Raw genomic sequence first — 21835 nt, 5'->3', positions numbered from 1 at the left:
TTGTGGGGCCCGGCTGCGTCTACTCGTCCTCGCCCGTCGCCCGCTTCACCACTCACTGGGATGTTCCCATGGTGACCGCCGGCGCCCGCGCCATCGGCTTTGAGCAATACGCGGCGGTCACCAACACGGGCCCCACCCACCAGAAGCTGGGGGAGTTCGGCATGAGGATCCAGGACGCGTTCGGCTGGCGCCGTCACGCCTTTTTGATCTTCCCAGGCAAGAAGGACGCCAACGACGACCGGCCGTGTTACTTCGCCGTGGAGGGCCTGTACACGCTGCTGGGAAAACGCAATGTCAGCGTCTGGGACCACGAGCTCCAGCCCGACGTCAACTACAAGAAACTGGTCCAGGATATCCGGGACAACGGCCGAGGTCTGATGCTTCCACTGCTGCCACTGCTTCCACTGCTTTTCACTGCTGCCACTGCTTTTCACTGCTTCCACTGCTCTTCCACTGCTTTTCACTGCTTCCACTGCTTCCACTGTTTTTCACTGCTTCCACTGCTTTTCACTGCCTCCACGGCTTTCACCGCTTTTCACTGCTTTCAATGCTTTTCATGCTTTTCACTGCTTCCACTGCTTTTCGCGACTTCCACTGCATTTCACTGCCTTCGCTGCTTTTCACTGCCTTCGCTGCTTTTCACTGCTTCCACTGCTCTTCCACTGCTTTTCACTGCTTCCACTGTTTTTTTTTTTCACTGCTTCCACTGCTTTTCACTGCCTCCACTGCTTTCACCGCTTTTCAATGATTTTCACTGCTTTCAATGCTTTTCACTGCTTCCACTGCTTTTCGCGACTTCCACTGCGTTTCGCTGCTTCCACTGCTTTCACTGCTTCCACTGCTTTCCACTGCTTTCACTGCTTCCACTGCTTTCACTGCTTCCACTGCTTCCACTGCTTTCACTGGCTCACTTCCTTCCTTGTTTTGTGTCCTTATCTTATGTTCCTTCTTTCCTTCCCTACATCCCCAATGCTTTATTTTGTTTCCTTATCCTATGTTCCTTCTTTCCTTAAAACTTTGTTCACATACTCGTAATGAAAGTAAAAATACTCATTCTACAGAATATATAATATATTATAGTATAATAATTATTGATGCATTAATTTTAATGACTTTATATACTGCTGCTAGTTTAACCTTTAATAATAATACATAAATTATTGAATAATACGTTTTTAAATAAAAAGTACAATATCTACTATGAGAAGTAAAAAGTATCATAGAATGGGAATTCTCAAGCAAAGTTACTGTGTGAAGGGTTGATCCTCTGGAGAGCAGGACATTTCAAAATATAGTGTCTCTCTCACACACACACTCACTAAGTGAGGCCATCTGTTGTCGACTCAGAGAGTCGTGACGTCTCCTGTGTGTTAAATTACAGAGTTAATCTGTTCATGTTGTCCAGAAACAAATGTTTACGGTTTAGTACTGTTAATAGACGTCTACAGTGGTCTCACACAGAAACACACATTTATTGTAAGTAACAGATGTAGTAACAGATGTGTTATAGATGTAGTGACAGATGTAGTAACATATGTGTTATAGATGTAGTGACAGATGTGACAGATGTTGTAACAGATGTGTTGTAGATGTAGTAACGGATGTAGTGACAGATGTAGTGACAGATGTAGTGACAGATGTAATGACAGATGTGTTATGGATGTAGTGACAGATGTGTTATAGATGTAGTAACAGATGTAGTAACACATGTGGTATAGATGTATTAACAGATGTTTTATCATCAACCTGGGACTACATCTTCTTCTTCTTCTCTGAGATTCAAGTGTGGTTCTGGTTTCTTCTTCAGTGGTGTACCTCTGTTGCTCCTGGGACATCCTCAGGAATCTGATGGTCCAGTTCTGGAAGGACGGGGTGGAGTTGAAAGACTACGTCTTCTTCTTCATTGATCTTTTTGCTGAGGGTCTGGGGGGGCGGGGCCCCATCCGTCCGTGGTTCAGAGGAGACCAGGAAGACTTTGCCGCCCGCCACGCTTTCAGGGTGACACTTTTTATTTATTATTATTATTATTTATTTATTTATTATTATTATTAATTATTTTTATTTATATTTATATTTCTCATTAGTATTGTTGTTTTTGTATTTTTGTTCATGTTTTTTGATTATACAATCATTTGAGGTATGATATGTAACAATGGTCTTCTGAATAATAGTTAATATAAATATATTGTTAAGTGGAAGTCAATGAAACACAAATTCAAATGGTCGGATTTTGTCATGAATCTGGCTATTGATTGTTCTTTCTCTTTCTCTTCCTGTCTGTCTCTCTACCTGTCTGTCTCTCTACCTGTCTATCCCTCTACCTGTCTGTCTCTCTACCTGTCTGTCTCTCTACCTGTCTGTCTCTCTACCTGTCTATCCCTCTACCTGTCTGTCTCTCTACCTGTCTGTCTCTCTACCTGTCTATCCCTCTACCTGTCTGTCTCTCTACCTGCCTATCCCTCTACCTGTCTGTCTCTCTACCTGTCTGTCTGACAGAGTGTGAAAGTGTTAACCTACCTGGAGCCTCAGAATCCAGAATATCTTCAGTTTGTTCAAACTCTGAAGAACGACGCAAAGAAAATGTTCAACTACACGATCAAAGACTCTCTGGTACAAAACACACCATATATGTATTTTATATATGTATATATATGTATATACATATATATACCTGATGTCTCTCTCTCTCTGTCAGTATAACCTCATCGCTGCAGGATTCCATGATGGAGTCATGATGTACTCTCAGGCCCTGAACGAGACACTGAGTGAGCAGAGACCAGGACCAGGAGAGGTTCGGAGGCCCAGAGGAGACGTGGTGACCAGGAGGATGTGGAACAGAACCTTCTCAGGTGAGGACAGATGTTAGATATTTATTTCTATTTCTATCTGAGTCACAGCTCTGTGGTCGACCAATCACAGCGCAAAGCTGGAAGAGAACAGCTGGGAGGTAAAACCTGTCCAGGTGGTGTGGGGGGCTGTGGGCTGGTTGTAGGGGTTGCAGTGGACTGTGGGGGGCAATGGGGCCCTGCTGCAGTGAGAACCAGAGTCTCAGCAGTGTTTGGTAAATTTAGGGACTCACCGGCCAATCATAGAGCTCGGTGGTTTTCTTGTCCTGGTTGGTGGTTTGAGTCCCAGACATCCGGTCTTCATGTTCCCAGCTGGTCTAGTTTATTCACACACACACACACTCACACACACACACATACACACACACACACACACACACACACACACACACACACACACACACACACACTCACACACTCTCTCACACACACACTCACACACACACACACACACATACACACAATCACACTCACACAGCCGTGAGAACCTGTGACTGAGAACAACAGAACTCTGATTCCCATGGTGACCTCACAGAGCACAGAGGCTCCTGATTGGTCAGTCAGGTCTCATTAGGTTCATTATTATTATTATGAACCAGAACTGATCTGTCAAAAACATAAATATTTATATTTTCAAATAACATAAACATGAAACCTCCTGAATCCTGGATCCTGAATCTGAATCCTGAATCCTGAATCCTGGATCTGGATCCTGGATCCTGGTCCATGTCTAAACCTGATCCCCAGATGTAGTGGTCCATGTCTAAGCCTGATCCCCAGATGTAGTTGTCCATGTCTAAACCTGATCCCCAGACGTAGTGGTCCACGTCTAAACATGATCCCTAGACGTAGTGGTGCATGTCTAAACCTGATCCCTAGACGTAGTGGTCCACGTCTAAACCTGATCCCTAGACGTAGTGGTCCACGTCCAAACATGATCCCTAGACGTAGTGGTCCACGTCTAAACCTGATCCCCAGACGTAGTGGTCCACGTCCAAACCTGATCCCTAGACGTAGTGGTCCACGTCTAAACCTGATCCCTAGACGTAGTGGTCCACGTCCAAACCTGATCCCTAGACGTAGTGGTCCACGTCTAAACCTGATCCCTAGACGTAGTGGTCCACGTCTAAACCTGATCCCTAGACGTAGTGGTCCACGTCTCAACCTGATCCCCAGATGTAGTGGTCCACGTCTAAAACTGATCCCTAGACATAGTGGTCCACGTCTCAACCTGATCCCTAGATGTAGTGGTCCACGTCTAAACCTGATCTCTAGACGTAGTGGTCCACGTCTAAACCTGATCCCTAGACGTAGTGGTCCACGTCTAAACCTGATCCCTAGACGTAGTGGTCCACGTCTAAACCTGATCCCTAGACGTAGTGGTCCACATCTAAACCTGATCCCTAGACGTAGTGGTCCACGTCTAAACCTGATCCCTAGACATAGTGGTCCAATGTCTAAACCTGATCCCCAGACGTAGTTTCATTGGTCTCAGTGGACCCACATCACTTGACCCCCAGCTCACAAATCAAACGGTGTGGAGCTTCACTTGTTATTGTGCAGGAAATAGTTTAGTTTCCTGCAGCAGGAAATAGACATCAACACCCTGACATCACCGGGGTCAACGGTCAGAGTGCAGCGACGAATCAGCAAAAAACAAAAGCCAAATATAACAAACAATAAGAAAAAAAACAGTGAGACCCTCACTGAGACACAAATATGCAATTATTATTGATGTACAATATCTAACACATATTATACAATGGTAAATAGTAAATGTAACATGAACATATGAACACATACATGTGAACATAATGAACATTGTGTGTCTGTGGTAGTGATGGGTCATGTTAACATGATGAACATGTATGTTCACGTTGTGTGTCTGTTGTGTGTTTGTAGGAGTGATGGGTCCAGTGGAGATGGACGAGTTCGGGGACAGACAGATTGACTTTGCTGTTTGGGACACGATCGACATCGAGTCTGGAGAGTTCCAGGTAAAACACCTCAATCATGATGTCATCGCCATGATGTCATCACACACCTGAGAAACTAGAGCTTATATGTTACGTGTGTGTGTATGTGCGTGGGTGTGTGTGTGCGTGCACAGGTGGTGTGTGTGTACAACAGCAGCATGAAACAGCTGATCATGCAGGGTGGGCGGAGTTTCCAGTGGCCAGGTGGCTCTCCACCGCCAGATGTCCCAGAGTGTGGCTTCAAGAACGACCAACCAGCCTGCCTCGCACGTACAAACACACACACACACACACACATACTCTCACACACACACACACACACACACACACACACACACACACACACACACACTCAATGTCTACATCAATGGAGCTGAGGAGGAGGAACAAACAACTGGACCCAATCCTCACTGGGGGTTCAGGTTCTCCATTTGTTCAGATCAACAGATTGTTGTTTTATGACAACAATACGCTTCAATTCTTCTTTTTCTATGGACCACAATATATGGTCAAATTTAAATGATTCATTAAATGTTTAATAACTAATTATTATACCAGTAAACTGGAAATAAACTGTTAAACAACAAAAAGAAGATTGCAGGAGGAACTTTACAACAGTTTGAGGTTGTCAGAATTCACGAAGTTCCCCTGAATGCCCTATGAAGCCCACATCTTCACCGTAAACAGCCATGTGGACTTTTAAGTGGAGCTAAACAACCACGACTGAAATCACCAAATGGTGGGGGGGGCTCTAAATCTTCTGCAGTCTACAAACTATTTTCTCTGTCAACGACATGTTCGTGGTCTACATGAGTACAATGATGGGAGGATTGTTTCTCCAGCTGTGCTCATGAAGTCTCAGCCGGTCGCTGAGTCGTCTCCTTTGGACGAATACAAGTATCGTTTTGACATTGAAGGTTCAAAATGAAAGCTCATTTCAATCGATTATCAAATCACTCGTCTTCATCCTGGTGAATGAAGCTCATGAACAGCTGTATTTCTTTAGGAAACTTAAGAAGTTTAAAGTCCTGTGACAAGTTCTTGTTAACTTTTCCAGAGAAGCAACAGAAACGTCTACATTCTACTTTTTACTAGTTTCAACCAGTTTGAGCAGTTTCCTCATGTTTGTAGCAAATACATATTATACTTATAAACAATCATAATAACAAGCTAACATATTGTCCGCTCAGTTGTTTTTTATAGAAATCACGACCAGAAAGGCACCACAGTATTCACAAGAATAATTAATCAGTTTAACGTCTGTTACAAGATTTCACCTTTTCAATTTTTTTGTTGATACAATATTTGTCTGATATTCACTGTGCCTTTTTCTAGTTCATGTCACTATGAATAGAAGACCAGTATTTTGGATTGTGGGAATATTATTTTCTAGAAAAGTATTTTGGATTTGTTTATTACAAACATTTTTGAGTGTCATACTGTAAACTAAAAATGTAAACTGTAACAAAATTACCAAAAAAAACACACTTTCTGTGTTTTCTGATGTCCGTCCGTCCTCTCCAGGTACAGTTACGATGCATCAGATGGTTGCCATAGTGATCTGCTTCGTCTTTGTAATCATTGTTACCGTGACTTTCTTCATCTACAGGTGAGAAAGTCACACACACACACACACACACACACACACACACACTCACTCACTGACAAGTTTGTACTTCTATACTTGTGTGGAGACTAATTGACAATCTGTCATCACTTTACTAAAATGTCCTCACTTTACTAAAATGTCATTACTTCACTAAAATGTCATCACTTTACTAAAATGTCATCACTTCACTAAAATGTCATCACTTTATTAAAATGTCCTCACTTTACTAAAATGTCATTACTTCACTAAAATGTCATCACTTTACTAAAATATCCTCACTTTACTAAAATGTCATCACTTTACTAAAATGTCATAACTTCACTAAAATGTCATCACTTTACTAAAATGTCATCACTTTACTAAAATGTTCTGACTTTACTAAAATGTCATAATTTTACTAAAATGTCCTCACTTTACTAAAATGTCATCACTTTACTAAAATGTCATCACTTTACTTAAATGTCATCACTTTACTAAAATGTTCTGACTTTACTAAAATGTCATCACTTTACTAAAATGTCATCACTTTACTAAAATGTCATCACTTTACTAAAATGTTCTCACTTTACTAAAATGTCATCACTTTACTAAAATGTCATCGCTTCACTAAAATATCATCACTTTACTAAAATGTCCTCACTTTACTAAAATGTCATCACTTTACTAAAATGTCATTACTTCACTAAAATGTCATCACTTTACTAAAATGTCATCACTTCACTAAAATGTCATCACTTTATTAAAATGTCCTCACTTTACTAAAATGTCATTACTTCACTAAAATGTCATTACTTCACTAAAATGTCATCACTTTACTAAAATGTCATCACTTTACTAAAATGTCATCACTTTACTAAAATGTCATCACTTTACTAAAATGTCATCACTTCACTAAAATGTCATCACTTTACTAAAATGTCATCACTTTACTTAAATGTCATCACTTTACTAAAATGTTCTGACTTTACTAAAATGTCATCACTTTACTAAAATGTCATCACTTCACTAAAATGTCATCACTTTATTAAAATGTCATCACTTTACTAAAATGTCATCACTTTACTAAAATGTCATAACTTCACTAAAATGTCATCACTTTACTAAAATGTCACCACTTTACTAAAATGTTCTGACTTTACTAAAATGTCATAATTTTACTAAAATGTCCTCACTTTACTAAAATGTCATCACTTTACTAAAATGTCATCACTTTACTAAAATGTCATCACTTTACTAAAATGTTCTCACTTTACTAAAATGTCATCACTTTACTAAAATGTCATCGCTTCACTAAAATATCATCACTTTACTAAAATGTCATCACTTTACTAAAATGTCCTCACTTTACTAAAATGTCATTACTTCACTAAAATGTCATCACTTTACTAAAATGTCATCACTTCACTAAAATGTCCTCACTTTACTAAAATGTCATTACTTCACTAAAATGTCATCACTTTACTAAAATGTCATCACTTTACTAAAATGTCCTCACTTTACTAAAATGTCATTACTTCACTAAAATGTCATCACTTTACTAAAATGTCATCACTTCACTAAAATGTCATCACTTCACTAAAATGTCATCACTTTAATAAAATGTCATTACTTCACTAAAATGTCATCACTTCACTAAAATGTCATCACTTTACTAAAATGTTTAACAAAACTTTCATCATGAATGTACTTACTGTTTACTTTAACAAAGAAAGCTAAAGTCAACCCGACCCAGAGCTTCTACCTGTTAAAGGGGAGTTGTTCAGTGATCGATCATGAGGGTTTGTTGGGTCTCTGTAAACTAGAGTTCGGTTGAGGCCTTCTCGACATGGAAAATGTCTTATCTGCGTCTTTTGTGATCTGTTGTTAGATAAATAAACTGAATTGAACCAAAGTAGTTGTAATGGTGTTATAAAGCTTCATGCAGTGTTTTGTCTGATTTAAATGTCTTGGTTTCCATTTGATTATTCCATAATGTCCCGGGACTCTCTCTTTGTCTTTCTCACTGTTCTCTGTACTCTTTATCCTTTCCCTCACCCATCTCTCTGTTTTCTCCTTCTCTCAACACACACACTCACACACATATCAACCCTTCAAACACAAACCCACATGACACACATACACACCTGTCTTCCTGTCTGTTGAACAGGAAGTTGAAGCTAGAGAGCGAGTTGGCCGCTCAGCTGTGGAGAGTTTCATGGGATGACGTCCAGATGAGCAACCTGGATAAAGTCCTGAGGAGAGCCTGTAGCAGACTCACCATGTCACTGGTAACACACACACACACACACACACACACACACACACACACACACACTCTCACACACACACACACACACACACACACTCACATTCACACTCACACACTCACACACACACACACACAAAATCCTCCCCAGTGCAGCTGCAGCCCCGAGGCCTCTCTAGCACTGAATATGAGTCAGAACATTGTCAAATCTACACCGTAAAACGAAATATTTTGGGATGTCGTTTTCTCTGTTGGAAACGTAACAGAAGCCAAGAAAACAAGCCTCACGGCTACCAGAGCTTTGAGAAGTGCTCTGTGGTTCTTCCTCGTACCAACAACGTTACTGGATGAAGGAAGAACAGAGACAGAGAACATCAGTAACAACTGTAGGAGTTTTTCACACTATAAACCTCAGAACTCAGAACCCACCAGATGGATCGTCAGGGTCCTGGATCGAAGTAGATTACAAACGAAGAACAACTCAACAGACTACATAAGAGACAAAGAGAACTGGACAGGCTATTTCTCCAGAGGAAAGGCCTCTCATCGTCCACATCAAATGACTACTACAAAGTCAATAAGTATCAATCAAGTGGGTATCATAGGAAAATATTTACTAAAAATGTTAACGGTAGCAAGCAAGAAGGCAATTACAAGACGCTAACTTCCTAAAGAGCTTCCCACCCTGAGCCAACGGAGCGATATTGTAATAATGAAAATGGGCCATTCTTGGAGCAACAACTTCTTTGGACATCATCCAATGTAACTGAGTGACCTTGTGTTTGTTGAATTTATTAATCAGAGAGAAATACAAAACACTCAAACATTAACACACTCACTTTAAATGGTTTCTAGTAACTTCTGACTGGACTAATTAGTTCATTTTGATTCTCTGCAGAAAGGATCCAACTGCGGCTCTCTGATTACTATGGAGGGGAACTTCCAGATCTACACCAAAACTGGATACTACAAGGTCTGACACCGCCTTACACCACCAGACACTCTCTTCTGACAGATAACATCCTGTAACAGAGAATAACATGATGGTGGAATGACGCTGATTTTGTCTCCTGCAGGGAAACCGGGCAGCTATCAAGTATATCAGCAATAAACGGATCGAATTGACCAGGAAGGTCCTGTTTGAAATAAAACATGTAAGAACTCCATCTGCATACCTACCAACTGACCCACCAACCGACCTTCCAACTGCCCTACCAACTGACTTAGCCACTGACCTCCCAACAGACTCACCGACTGAACCATAAACTGCCCTTATTACTGACCCACCAACAGACCTTCCAACTGACCCACCAACAGACCTTCCAACTGACCTACCAACTGTCCTACCAAATGACCTAGCTACCGACAAACGAACCTACCTGCCTAACTACTAAGTGACCTTTTGACCAGCCTACGGGCCAACCTAAGCAGATGAGGACTTCAGTCCCTTGCTTGTGTAGCATGTTGATGGTTCTGATGGGATTTGAACCTGCTGCCTTTGTGCTCTTACAGATGCGAGATGTTCAGAATGAGCACCTGACACGCTTCATTGGCGCCTGCATTGATCCACCAAACAAATGCATCATCACAGAGTATTGTCCCAGAGGCAGCCTGCAGGTACAACACACCTAACTCTTTACCCCTCGACCAACCCGTCTACTAACCCGTCTACTAACTGTCTACTAACCCGTCGACTAACAATTTATAACCTTTATACCCCTCTGTCAGCCCTTTATTCCTCATTATATCCCTCTGACAGCCCTTTATTCCTCATTATACCCCCCCCGTCAGCCCTTTATTCCTCATTATACCACTCTGTAAACCCTTTATTCCCCGTTATACCCCTCTGTCAGCCCTTTGTTCCTCGTTATACCCCTCTGTCAGCCCTTTATTCCTCGTTATACCCCCCGCTAGCCCTTTATTCCTCGTTATACCCCTCTGTCAGCCCTTTATTCCTCATTATACCCCTCTGTCAGCCCTTTATTCCTCGTTATACCCCTCTGTCAGCCCTTTATTCCTCGTTGTACCCCCCGTCCGCCCTTTATTCCTCATTATACCCCTCTGTCAGCCCTTTATTTCTCATTATACCCCTGTCAGCCCTTTATTCCTCATTATACCACTCTGTAAACCCTTTATTCCCCGTCATACCCCTCTGTCAGCCCTTTATTCCTCATTATACCCCTTTGTCAGCCCTTTATTCCTCGTTATGCCCCTCTATCAGCCCTTTATTCTTCGTTGTACCCCCCGTCCGCCCTTTATTCCTCATTATACCCCTTTGTCAACCCTTTATTCCTTATTATACCCCTCTGTCAGCCCTTTATTCCTTGTTATACCCCTCTGTCAGCCCTTTATTCCTTGTTATACCCCTCTGTCAGCCCTTTATTCCTTGTTATACCCCCCGTCAGCCCTTTATTCCTTGTTATACCCCCCGTCAGCCCTTTATTCCTCATTATACCCCCTGTCAGCCCTTTATTCCTCGTTATACCCCCCGTCAGCCCTTTATTCCTCATTATACCCCCCCCCCCGTCAGCCCTTTATTCCTCATTATACCCCTCTGTAAGCCCTTTATTCCTTGTTATACCCCTCTTTAAACCCTTTATTCCCCGGTATACCCCTCTGTCAGCCCTTTATTCCTTATTTCTTCATTCCTTCATACATCAGATGTTGTCTCTAGTTATTTGTCAGCGCTGTAACTTAGCTACCTCCCTGAACGGTAACCTAGCAACATGAGAACACATGTCAACCATTAGGTTGAAGGTTGATGTGAATGTGTGAATGTGTGTGTGTGGGTGTGTTGATGTGTGGATGTGTGTGTGTGGATGTGTGGGCTTTGGGTTGTTGCCAGATCTCAGAATGTCAGTTTAACAAAGAGCTGCTCGGGTGGTTTGAGTTATTTTGTGCTCTTAGTTTGGCTGTTCAACACCAGATATTCAGCTCAAGCATCATTCAGATAGGATTAACGTTTCAGAGTGAGGTGGGGATCAAATATTTACCCGAGTATGATCTATATATTATCATAAATGTCCATAAATCCACTTTGAAATTATAGAAAGAAGAATCATCAAGTTTCCTTCAGTATCACAGTAATCCAGTGTTAGTTGTAAGTAGACTCGAGCTGATCAGAGATCAGTCAGACACAACGACTAATATAATATATATAAAGACTAATATAATATATATAAAGTAGTGCTGGGCAAGTTAGCGCGTTATTATCGCGTTAACGCATTAATTAATTAACGCCAACAAATATTTTAGCGCATTATCACAGTTTTTTTAAAATATAATCCACACCGTTGATGTCAACAAATCACCAAACCAGCGTGCGGAGGAGTCTTCATCACTACGTTGATGCAGCGTGTGGAGAAGTAGAGATAAACTAAAGACAAGCTAACAGACGCCACAGAGAAGTGGAGAGATACGCCGGGTAACCGTCATCACCTCTGAGTTACAGTGCATTATGTTGATGAACAGTGGGAGCAAATGTTATTGTACTTTTGTTCATATAGCAGTAAAATACAAGTGAGTAATACACTACATTTTACATTGAACATTGCGCATCACAATGAGATTAATCAAGATTAAAAATGTGAATCGTTGCCCAGCACTAATATAAAGAGTAATATAATATTTATAAAGAGTAATATAATATATATATAAAGACTAATACTATATATAAAGGCATTGTATATACTGTATATGTACCTAAAGATATATTCTCATCGGCAGAAATCAGCCTTGTTGTTGTTGTTCAGGAAGAAGCAGCTGTGTGTCACTTTAATCACATTACACACACACACACACAGACACATTATACACACACACACACACACATTACACACGCACACACACAGACACATTATACACACACACACATTACACACGCACACACACACACAGACACATTATACACACACACACACAGACACACACACAGACACATTATACACACAGACACATTACACACACACAAACACACACACACACAAACACACACACACACAGCTGTAATTTGATTGAGTGAATGACTCGCAACAAGAAGCTACATCATAATGACACTGAACTGACAGAGTGTGTGTGTTTGTCTCTGTGTGTATATGTGTGTGTGTGTGTGGTCCAGGACCTGATGGAGAGCGACAGCATCACTCTGGACTGGATGTTCAGATACTCTCTCATCAATGACATCGTCAAGGTAACGGCTTTTGGCTGCTGCAGGGGGCAGGGCTTCAGAGAACCTCCCTCCTCTTCATCATCTTCATCGTCTCAGTTAAACACACACATATATATATATATATATATATATATATATATATGTGTATTTATTTATTTTGCCCATAATCACAGATCCTCCTCAGAGTGAGCTCCTCTGAACCGTAACGTGTTGTGTGAACGTAACGTGATGTTTGTTGTTGTTGTTGTTGTTGTTTTCAGGGAATGTTGTTCCTCCACAACAGCGTCCTGGTCTCCCACGGTAACCTGAAGTCCTCTAACTGTGTGGTGGACGGTCGCTTCGTCCTGAAGATCACTGATTATGGTCTGGAGAGTCTCCGGACCAGCAGCTGTCCTGAGGACACGCACGGTTACTACGCACGTAAGACAACATACAAGTACTGTAGTACATCTGTGTTGTTGTACTTCATCTCAGAGGTTAATGTACTTTTACTGTCCTTCATCTCAGAGGTTAATGTACTTTTACTGTCCTTCATCTTAGAGGATAATGTACTTTTACTGTCGTTCATCTCAGAGGTTAATGTATTTTTACTATACTTCATATCAGAGGTTAATGTATTTATACTATACTTCATATCAGAGGTTAATGTAGTACTTTTACTGTCCTTCATCTCAGAGGTTAATGTACTTTTACTGTACTTCATATCAGAGGTTAATGTACTTTTACTGTACTTCATATCAGAGGTTAATGTATTTTTACTATACTTCATATCAGAGGTTAATGTACTTTTACTGTACTTCATATCAGAGGTTAATGTATTTTTACTATACTTCATATCAGAGGTTAATGTAGTACTTTTACTGTCCTTCATCTCAGAGGTTAATGTACTTTTACTGTACTTCATATCAGAGGTTAATGTATTTTTACTATACTTCATATCAGAGGTTAATGTACTTTTACTGTACTTCATATCAGAGGTTAATGTATTTTTACTATACTTCATATCAGAGGTTAATGTACTTTTACTGTACTTCATATCAGAGGTTAATGTACTTTTATTGTACTTCATCTCAGAGGTTAATGTACTTTTACTGTACTTCATCTCAGAGGTTAATGTATTTTTACTGCTCTACAGATTCACTAGAGACATTTAAATTTGCTTCATAATGAGAAGTTAAGTTTGTGTCCCCCCCCTCATGCAGGTAAACTGTGGACAGCTCCAGAGCTACTGAGGACAGACTGCCCCCCCCCCTGTGGGACTCAGAGAGGAGACGTCTACAGCTTCAGTATCATCCTGCAGGAGGTGGCTCTGCTGAGAGGAGTCTTCCACCTGGACTCACTCACTCTGACTCCTAAAGGTCAGTGTGTGTTTACCCTCTGGGGACAAAGACCAGGGCCTCATTTATGGTCAGTGTGTGTTTACCCTCTGGGGACAAAGACCAGGGGCCTCATTTATGGTCAGTGTGTGTTTACCCTCTGGGGACAAAGACCAGGGCCTCATTTATGGTCAGTGTGTGTTTACCCTCTGGGGACAAAGACCAGGGGCCTCATTTATGGTCAGTGTGTGTTTACCCTCTGGGGACAAAGACCAGGGCCTCATTTATGGTCAGTGTGTGTTTACCCTCTTAATAATAGTAAGTATATTTATGAAGACGATGTCTCCCTCCCCCTCAGAGATTGTCGAGGCGGTGCGTCATGGCGGTGCCCCCCCCCTTCGTCCCTCCCTCTGCGTCCACAGTCACAGTGAGGATCTGGGGGTCCTGATGCAACGCTGCTGGAGCGAAGGGCCCCACGAGAGACCGGACTTCAACAGCATCAAGATCCTGCTGAGGAAGCAGCACAGGTGAGAGGGGGGGGCAGGTGAGGGGATAAAGTATTTGCTGTAAAATGAACTAAAATTCAGAATTTTAATTTTGTTCTTCAACTCCTGTCTGTCCTCCTGTCTCTCATCCTGTCTCCCTTCACTGTCCACCTGTCGGTCTGTTCAGGGGTTACGGGTCAAACATCCTGGACAACCTTCTGTCTCGTATGGAGCAGTACGCCAACAACCTGGAGGAGCTGGTGGAGGAGAGAACTCAGGCGTATCACGAGGAGAAGAGGAAGGCTGAGGCTCTGCTGTACCAGATACTACCTCAGTAAGTAAACTGCAGTACTACTACTACATAATACTACTGCTGTACCAGATACTACCTCAGTAAGTAAACTGCAGTACTACTACTACATAATACTACTGCTGTACCAGATACTACCTCAGTAAGTAAACTGCAGTACTACTACTACATAATACTGCTGCTGTACCATATACTACCACAGTAAATATACTTCAGTACTACTACATAATACTGCTGCTGTACCAGATACTACCACAGTAAATATACTGCAGTAATGCTGCATACTATTATTGTGTTTCAGCTCAGTAGCGGAGCAGTTGAAACGAGGTGAGACGGTTCAGGCCGAAGCTTTTGACTCCGTCACCATTTACTTCAGTGACATCATCGGCTTCACAGCTTTGTCAGCTGAGAGCACACCACTGCAGGTCAGTAGAACCCAGGAGAACATTAGAGGTCAGTAGAACCCAGGAGAACAACATTAGAGGTCAGTAGAACCCAGGAGAATATTAGAGGTCAGTAGAACCCAGTATAATATTAGAGGTCAGTAGAACCAATGAGAACAACATTAGAGGTCAGTAGAACCCAGGAGAACAACATTAGAGGTCAGTAGAACCCAGGAAAACATTAGAGGTCAGTACAACCCAGAAGAACAACATTAGAGGTCAGTAGAACCCAGATGGAACAACACTACAGACTAATAGAACCCAGGAGAACAGCACAGCAGGTTAGGAGAACCCAGAAGCAGCTCAGAAGAACCAAGTAAAAGAAATCAGTGCAGAGGAGAAGAAATCTGATTGCAGAGGAGGAGAAATCTGAGTGCAGAGGAGGAGAAATCTGAGTGCAAAGAAGCAGAAAAAATGTTGCATGCTCATGTGCACTAACCCAGCTGTGTAACCAAATCACAGAGAAGCTTGGATTATCATGCATATGAATGATAGGAAGTGTTTTTGTTTTTCTACTTCCAGGTTGTGACCTTGTTAAACGACCTCTACACTTGTTTCGACGCCATCATCGACAATTTTGATGTTTACAAGGTAAAACCTCCACAGCCCGTCTTATTATTTATGTTATAAGATGTGAATACATGTAAAGAGCTAGTTTTATTATTTATGTTATAGGATATGAATACATGTAAAGAGCTAGTCTTATTATTTATCTTATAAGATGTGAATACATATAAAGAGCGACACATTGAAACGTGTTACCGTGAAGACTCACCTGTGGGACCCGGTGCTGCCCCCCACAGGTGGAGACCATCGGCGACGCCTACATGGTGGTGTCCGGTCTGCCGGTGAGGAACGGGAAGCTTCACGGGCGGGAGGTGGCCCGGATGAGCCTCGCCCTGCTGGACACCGTCAAGAGCTTCAGGATCCGACACCGAGCCAATCAGCAGCTGCGGCTACGCATCGGCATCCACAGCGGTCAGTCTGTCCGTCTGTGTGTGATAATGAGTCATATGTACCATAAAATCCATAGACAGAACCAGGGTCTTCAGTTAGATGTTACCTGGAAGGTACTGCGAGCCCTCGGGGTGTCCCGCATGGTCTGGTTCTGGGTCCTCCTTTATTCACTGAGTACATGAATCTCAGACTTTTCATTTCTACGCTGACGACTGCCTTTAATGTTCTTCACTCTGCGTTTGATTTGTCAGCTACAACTTCTCTAAATGCAGAAAAAAGATTTTTTTTACATTGTAGTATTAATACTTTTAGTATATCTGAGTACTTCCACTGTGATAATGTTTTAAAAGTACGATAAATAACAACATGTGTGTATGTGTGTGTGTGTGTGTGTGTGTGTGTGTGTGAATATGTGTGTGTGTCTATGTGTGTGTATGTGTGTCTGTGTGTGTGTGTGTGTGTGTGTGTGTGTGTGTGTGTGTAGGTCCAGTGTGTGCAGGTGTGGTCGGGCTGAAGATGCCCAGGTACTGTCTTTTCGGAGACACTGTCAACACAGCGTCACGCATGGAGTCCAATGGAGAGGGTAACACACACACACACACGTATACATACACACACACACACACACACACACACACACACACACACACACACACACGTATATTTCAGTACATTACAGTCATTTAGCAGACTCTTTTATCCAAAGCAACTTACAATAAGTATATTCAACATTGGTATTCAAGAAGTCATAAGTGCATCTCCTTCTTTAAACAAGCATCTAAGAGCATGAAGCAGAGCAAAAAACAAACTAGTATGAATACAATAAGTGCTGAGTGGAAGGCTCAGGGTAGTACTTCCTGAAGAGGTGGGTTTTCATCCTGATGAAAGATGGGCAGCGACTCTGCTGTCCTGACGTCAGTGGGAAGTTCATTCCACCACTGTGGGGCCAGGACAGAAAACAGACGTGACCGGGTCGATCGGCCGCCAGGACCTCTGAGCGACGGGGCAACTGATCGAAGTGCTCGGGCGGGGGTGTAAGGCTTGACCGTGGCCTGGAGATACGAAGGAGCTGTTCCTTTCACTGCCCTGTATTCTAGCACCAGAGTCTTAAACTGGATGAGCTCTTACAGGGAGCCAGTGTAGAGAACGGAGAAAGGAAGTTGTGTGGGAGAACTTGGGGCGATTGAACACCAGGCGAGCTGCGGCTTTCTGGACAAGCTCCAGGGGTCTGATGGCCGACGCCGGGGCTCCGGCGAGTAGAGAGTTGCAGTAGTCCAGGTGGGAGATGACAAGAGTCTGGATGAGAACCTGCTCCGTCTCGTCAGTGAGGAAGAGGAGAATCCTCCTGATGTTGTAGAGCAGGAATCTGCAGGAGCGTGATGAACGGATGAAATGTTTGCTGAGAACGACAGTTGGTCGTCCAGGGTCACAACCAGATTCCTCGCAGTCCGAGTTGGCGTCACCACGGTATCATCAATGGTGATGGACAGGTCTCGGTGCGGGCAACCTTTCCCCGGGAGGAACAGTAGCTCGGTTTTGTCTAGGTTGAGCTTCAGTTGGTGTGTCGTCATCCACTTTGAGATGTCAGCCAAACACGCAGCGATGCGCGTCTCCACTTGGGTGTCACTGGGGGGAAATGACAAGACCAGCTGGATGTCATCGGCATAACAACGGTAGGAGAAGTCATGCGAGCGAATAACAGAACCCAGAGATGTTGTGTAGAGCGAGAAGAGAAGGGGGCCCAGAACTGAACCTTGTGGAACCCCCGTAGTCAGCATGCGTGGTTCCGACACGGCCCCCCTCCAGGTCACCTGGTAGGATCGACCCGTCAGGTAGGATGCAAACAGGGAGAGTGCAGAGCCTGAGACGCCCATCCCCTCGAGGGTGGAGAGGAGGATCTGGTGGTTCACAGTGTCAAACGCCACAGACAAATCCAGGAGAATCAGGACAGAGGAGAGAGAGTTAAGTCATGCGGCGTGAAGCGACTCTGTCACCACAAGGAGGGCTGTCTCTGTCGAGTGACCCACTTTGAACCCGGACTGGTGGGGGTCCAAGAGGTTGTTCTGGTGGAGATAGGAAGACAGTTGGTTAAAGACAGCATGTTCAAGTGTTTTGGATAGAAAGGGTAGAAGAGAAACCGGTCTGAAGTTCTTGACATCAGAGGGGTCAAGTGATGGTTTCTTCAGAAGGGGGGTGACTCTGGCGGTCTTGAAGGCCGTGGGAAAGCTTCCTGAAACAAGAGATGTGTTGATGAGGTGGGTGAGGAAAGGAAGGAGTTAATTCGCAATAAACTGAAGAAGAGGGGAAGGGATCGGGTCAAGGAAGCACACGTGCTGGGGCAGTTAGACGTAACAAGGTTGAGGACCTCGTTATGGGAGAGAGGAGCCAGGTAGGGTAAGATGGGGTGTGGAGATGGGAGGGAGAGCTCTGGGGGCAGGGCTGGAGAGGGTGGAGAGGGAGAGGGTGGACAGGGAGAGGGGAGCTGAGAGAAGGAGGATCTGATATCGTTTACCTTCTTGTCAAAGAAGTTGGCGAAATCATCAGGGAGAAGGGAGGAAGTAGGAGGAGGGGGTGGGGGTTGGAGGAGTGAAGTGAAAGTTTCAAAGAGTTTTTTAGGATTGGAAGCAGAGGTTAGGATTTTAGAGCGGAAGAACACAGCTTTAGCAGTAGATAGAGAGGAGGAAAAAGTGGAAAGAAGAGCTTGGAAGTTAAGAAGGTCCTCCGGGAGTTTGCCTTTTCTCCATTTACGCTCAGCCTCTCTTAGGCTCCGTCTATCGGTACGCACTGAGTCCGACAGCCACGGGCCAGGTGGAGTTGGGCGTGCAGGCCTGGAGGTCAAGGGACAGAGTTTGTCCAAAGAAGATGTAAGGGTGGAGAGGAGAAGATCAGTAGCAGTATCAGGGGATAGGAAAGAGAAGGATTCAGGGTCAGGGAGAGCAGAGGTGACAGAAGAGGAAAGATCAGCAGAGGAGAGGGAGCGGAGGTGACTATAGGTAGAAACCATGTGGGTAGCTAGAGGAAGTGATGGAGCAGAGGATAGGGAGAGGGAGTAGGACATGAAATAGTGGTACATGAAAATAAAATACTTACTGTTTATAGTTTTCATGTTATAATATGTTATATTTCATGTTCTGTTTCTGTAAAATCAGTTTTACTCTGTTTGTGTGTCTTCTGTCTGTTTGTTGTTGTTGTTTGTTTTGATGATGATGTTGTTGTTGTTGTGTTTTGTTTAATGTTGTTGTTGTTTGTGTCTCCAGCTCTGAGGATTCACGTCTCTGAGGCGACCCGTGAGGTTCTTCAGGAGTTCAACTGCTTCCAGCTAGAGTTCAGAGGAGAAATCGAGATGAAGGGAAAAGGAAGCATGAGGACGTTTTGGCTGCTAGGAGAGGAGGAGACAGACTGAAGGACAGGAGAGGAGGACACAGACTGAAGGAGAGGAGGAGGAGACAGACTGAAAGAGGAAAGGAGAGGAGGACACAGACTGAAGGAGAGGAGAGGAGGACACAGACTGAAGGAGAGGAGGAGACAGACTGAAGGAGAGGAGAGGAGGACACAGACTGAAAGAGAGGAGAGGACACAGACTGAAGGAGAGGAGGAGTCAGACTGAAGGAGAGGAGAGGACACAGACTGAAGGAGAGGAGAGGAGAGGAGGAGACAGACTGAAGGAGAGGAGAGGAGGGGGACACAGACTGAGGGAGAGGAGAGGAGGGGGACACAGACTGAAAGAGGGGAGAGGGGGAGACAGACTGAAAGAGAGGAGAGGGGAGGAGGAGACAGACTGAAGGAGAGGAGAGGACACAGACTGAAGGAGAGGAGAGGAGAGGAGGAGACAGACTGAAGGAGAGGAGAGGACACAGACTGAAGGAGAGGAGAGGAGAGGAGGAGACAGACTGAAGGAGAGGAGAGGAGGGGGACACAGACTGAAGGAGAGGAGAGGAGGGGGACACAGACTGAAAGAGAGGAGAGGGGGAGACAGACTGAAAGAGAGGAGAGGGGAGACAGACTGAAGGAGGAGAGGACACAGGCTGAAGGAGGAAAGGACACAGGCTGAAGGAGGAGAAGACACAGGCTGAAGGAGGAGAGGAGGAGACAGACTGAAGGAGGAGAGGACACAGGCGGAAGGAGGAGAGGACACAGGCTGAAGGAGGAGAGGACACAGACTGAAGGAGGAGAGGACACAGACTGAAGGAGGAGAGGACACAGGCTGAAGGAGGAGAGGACACAGACTGAAGGAGGAGAGGAGGAGACAGACTGAAGGAGGAGAGGACACAGGCTGAAGGAGGAGAGGACACAGGCTGAAGGAGGAGAGGAGGAGACAGACTGAAGGAGGAGAGGACACAGACTGAAGGAGGAGAGGAGGAGACAGACTGAAGGAGGGGAGGACACAGGCTGAAGGAGGAGAGGACACAGGCTGAAGGAGAAGAGGACACAGACTGAAGGAGGAGAGGACACAGACTGAAGGAGGAGAGGAGGAGACAGACTGAAGGAGGAGAGGACACAGGCTGAAGGAGGAGAGGAGGAGGACACAGGCTGAAGGAGGAGAGGAGGAGACAGACTGAAGGAGGAGAGGACACAGGCTGAAGGAGGAGAGGAGGAGACAGAGTGAAGGAGGAGAGGACACAGGCTGAAGGAGGAGAGGAGGAGACAGACTGAAGGAGGAGAGGACACAGGCTGAAGGAGGAGAGGAGAGGACACAGGCTGAAGGAGGAGAGGAGGAGACAGACTGAAGGAGGAGAGGACACAGGCTGAAGGAGGAGAGGACACAGGCTGAAGGAGAAGAGGACACAGAGTGAAGGAGGAGAGGAGGACACAGACTGAAGGAGGAGAGGAGGAGACAGACTGAAGGAGGAGAGGACCTAGGCTGAAGGAGGAGAGGACACAGACTGAAGGAGGAGAGGACACAGGCTGAATGAGGAGAGGACACAGACTGAAGGAGGAGAGGACACAGACTGAAGGAGGAGAGGACACAGGCTGAAGGAGGAGAGGACACAGGCTGAAGGCGGAAAGGACACAGACTGAAGGAGGATAGGAGGAGATAGACTGAAGGAGGAGAGGAGGAGACAGACTGAAGGAGGAGAGGACACAGGCTGAAGGAGGAGAGGACACAGACTGAAGGAGGAGAGGAAACTCCTCCCCCTTTTATCTGATTGGATGTGAGCCTCTGACATCACAGTTCAGGATTTGATGAAACAGATGAATGTTTGATTATAAAAAAAAATTGAAGTTTATTGTACTTTATTGTCTTTGTGTCTTTATTATTGATTAACTATCACTTTATTTTATTGAGATGTGTTATGCTCCATTTAAACCAAAGACAATATAAATTTAAATGAATTATTTCATATGTTGTGTGTTAGTCTGAGGAATCACCGTTTATAAAATACGATGCTTTACTAATAAACTAACTGTGTTTATATAAAGTATGAATGCATAATTCAGAGTACTTCTACACTGTGGTATTAGTACCTTTACTGGAGTAT

General features: G+C 43.9%; 1 protein-coding gene across 1 annotated transcript in view; it reads left to right on the top strand.

Moving 5' to 3' along the window:
• LOC137889398 (atrial natriuretic peptide receptor 1-like) overlaps positions 1 to 21588 on the top strand; it is a 22566-nt gene extending 978 nt beyond the window's left edge. The window contains exons 2-22 of the mRNA XM_068733245.1: positions 1 to 372; positions 1808 to 1998; positions 2497 to 2610; positions 2696 to 2849; positions 4749 to 4843; positions 4957 to 5092; positions 6347 to 6431; positions 8578 to 8698; positions 9575 to 9649; positions 9753 to 9830; positions 10189 to 10293; positions 12794 to 12865; positions 13105 to 13264; positions 14047 to 14202; positions 14519 to 14687; positions 14833 to 14979; positions 15257 to 15380; positions 15921 to 15989; positions 16202 to 16376; positions 16840 to 16938; positions 19613 to 21588. The exon at positions 1 to 372 is cut by the window's left edge and continues 362 nt beyond it. Coding sequence (XP_068589346.1) covers positions 1 to 372; positions 1808 to 1998; positions 2497 to 2610; positions 2696 to 2849; positions 4749 to 4843; positions 4957 to 5092; positions 6347 to 6431; positions 8578 to 8698; positions 9575 to 9649; positions 9753 to 9830; positions 10189 to 10293; positions 12794 to 12865; positions 13105 to 13264; positions 14047 to 14202; positions 14519 to 14687; positions 14833 to 14979; positions 15257 to 15380; positions 15921 to 15989; positions 16202 to 16376; positions 16840 to 16938; positions 19613 to 19758 — 2843 coding nt within the window. The 3' untranslated portion in view covers positions 19759 to 21588. The remainder of the gene's footprint in view (positions 373 to 1807; positions 1999 to 2496; positions 2611 to 2695; positions 2850 to 4748; positions 4844 to 4956; positions 5093 to 6346; positions 6432 to 8577; positions 8699 to 9574; positions 9650 to 9752; positions 9831 to 10188; positions 10294 to 12793; positions 12866 to 13104; positions 13265 to 14046; positions 14203 to 14518; positions 14688 to 14832; positions 14980 to 15256; positions 15381 to 15920; positions 15990 to 16201; positions 16377 to 16839; positions 16939 to 19612) is intronic.
• Positions 21589 to 21835: the final 247 nt, after the last annotated feature.

This window comes from Cebidichthys violaceus, unplaced genomic scaffold, assembly GCF_023349555.1.
Source record: "Cebidichthys violaceus isolate CVI_PGR_0920_01 unplaced genomic scaffold, fCebVio1.0.p SCAF_109, whole genome shotgun sequence".
NCBI classification, from domain to species: Eukaryota; Metazoa; Chordata; class Actinopteri; order Perciformes; family Stichaeidae; genus Cebidichthys; species Cebidichthys violaceus.
This window is presented reverse-complemented; position numbering and strand designations above follow the sequence as displayed.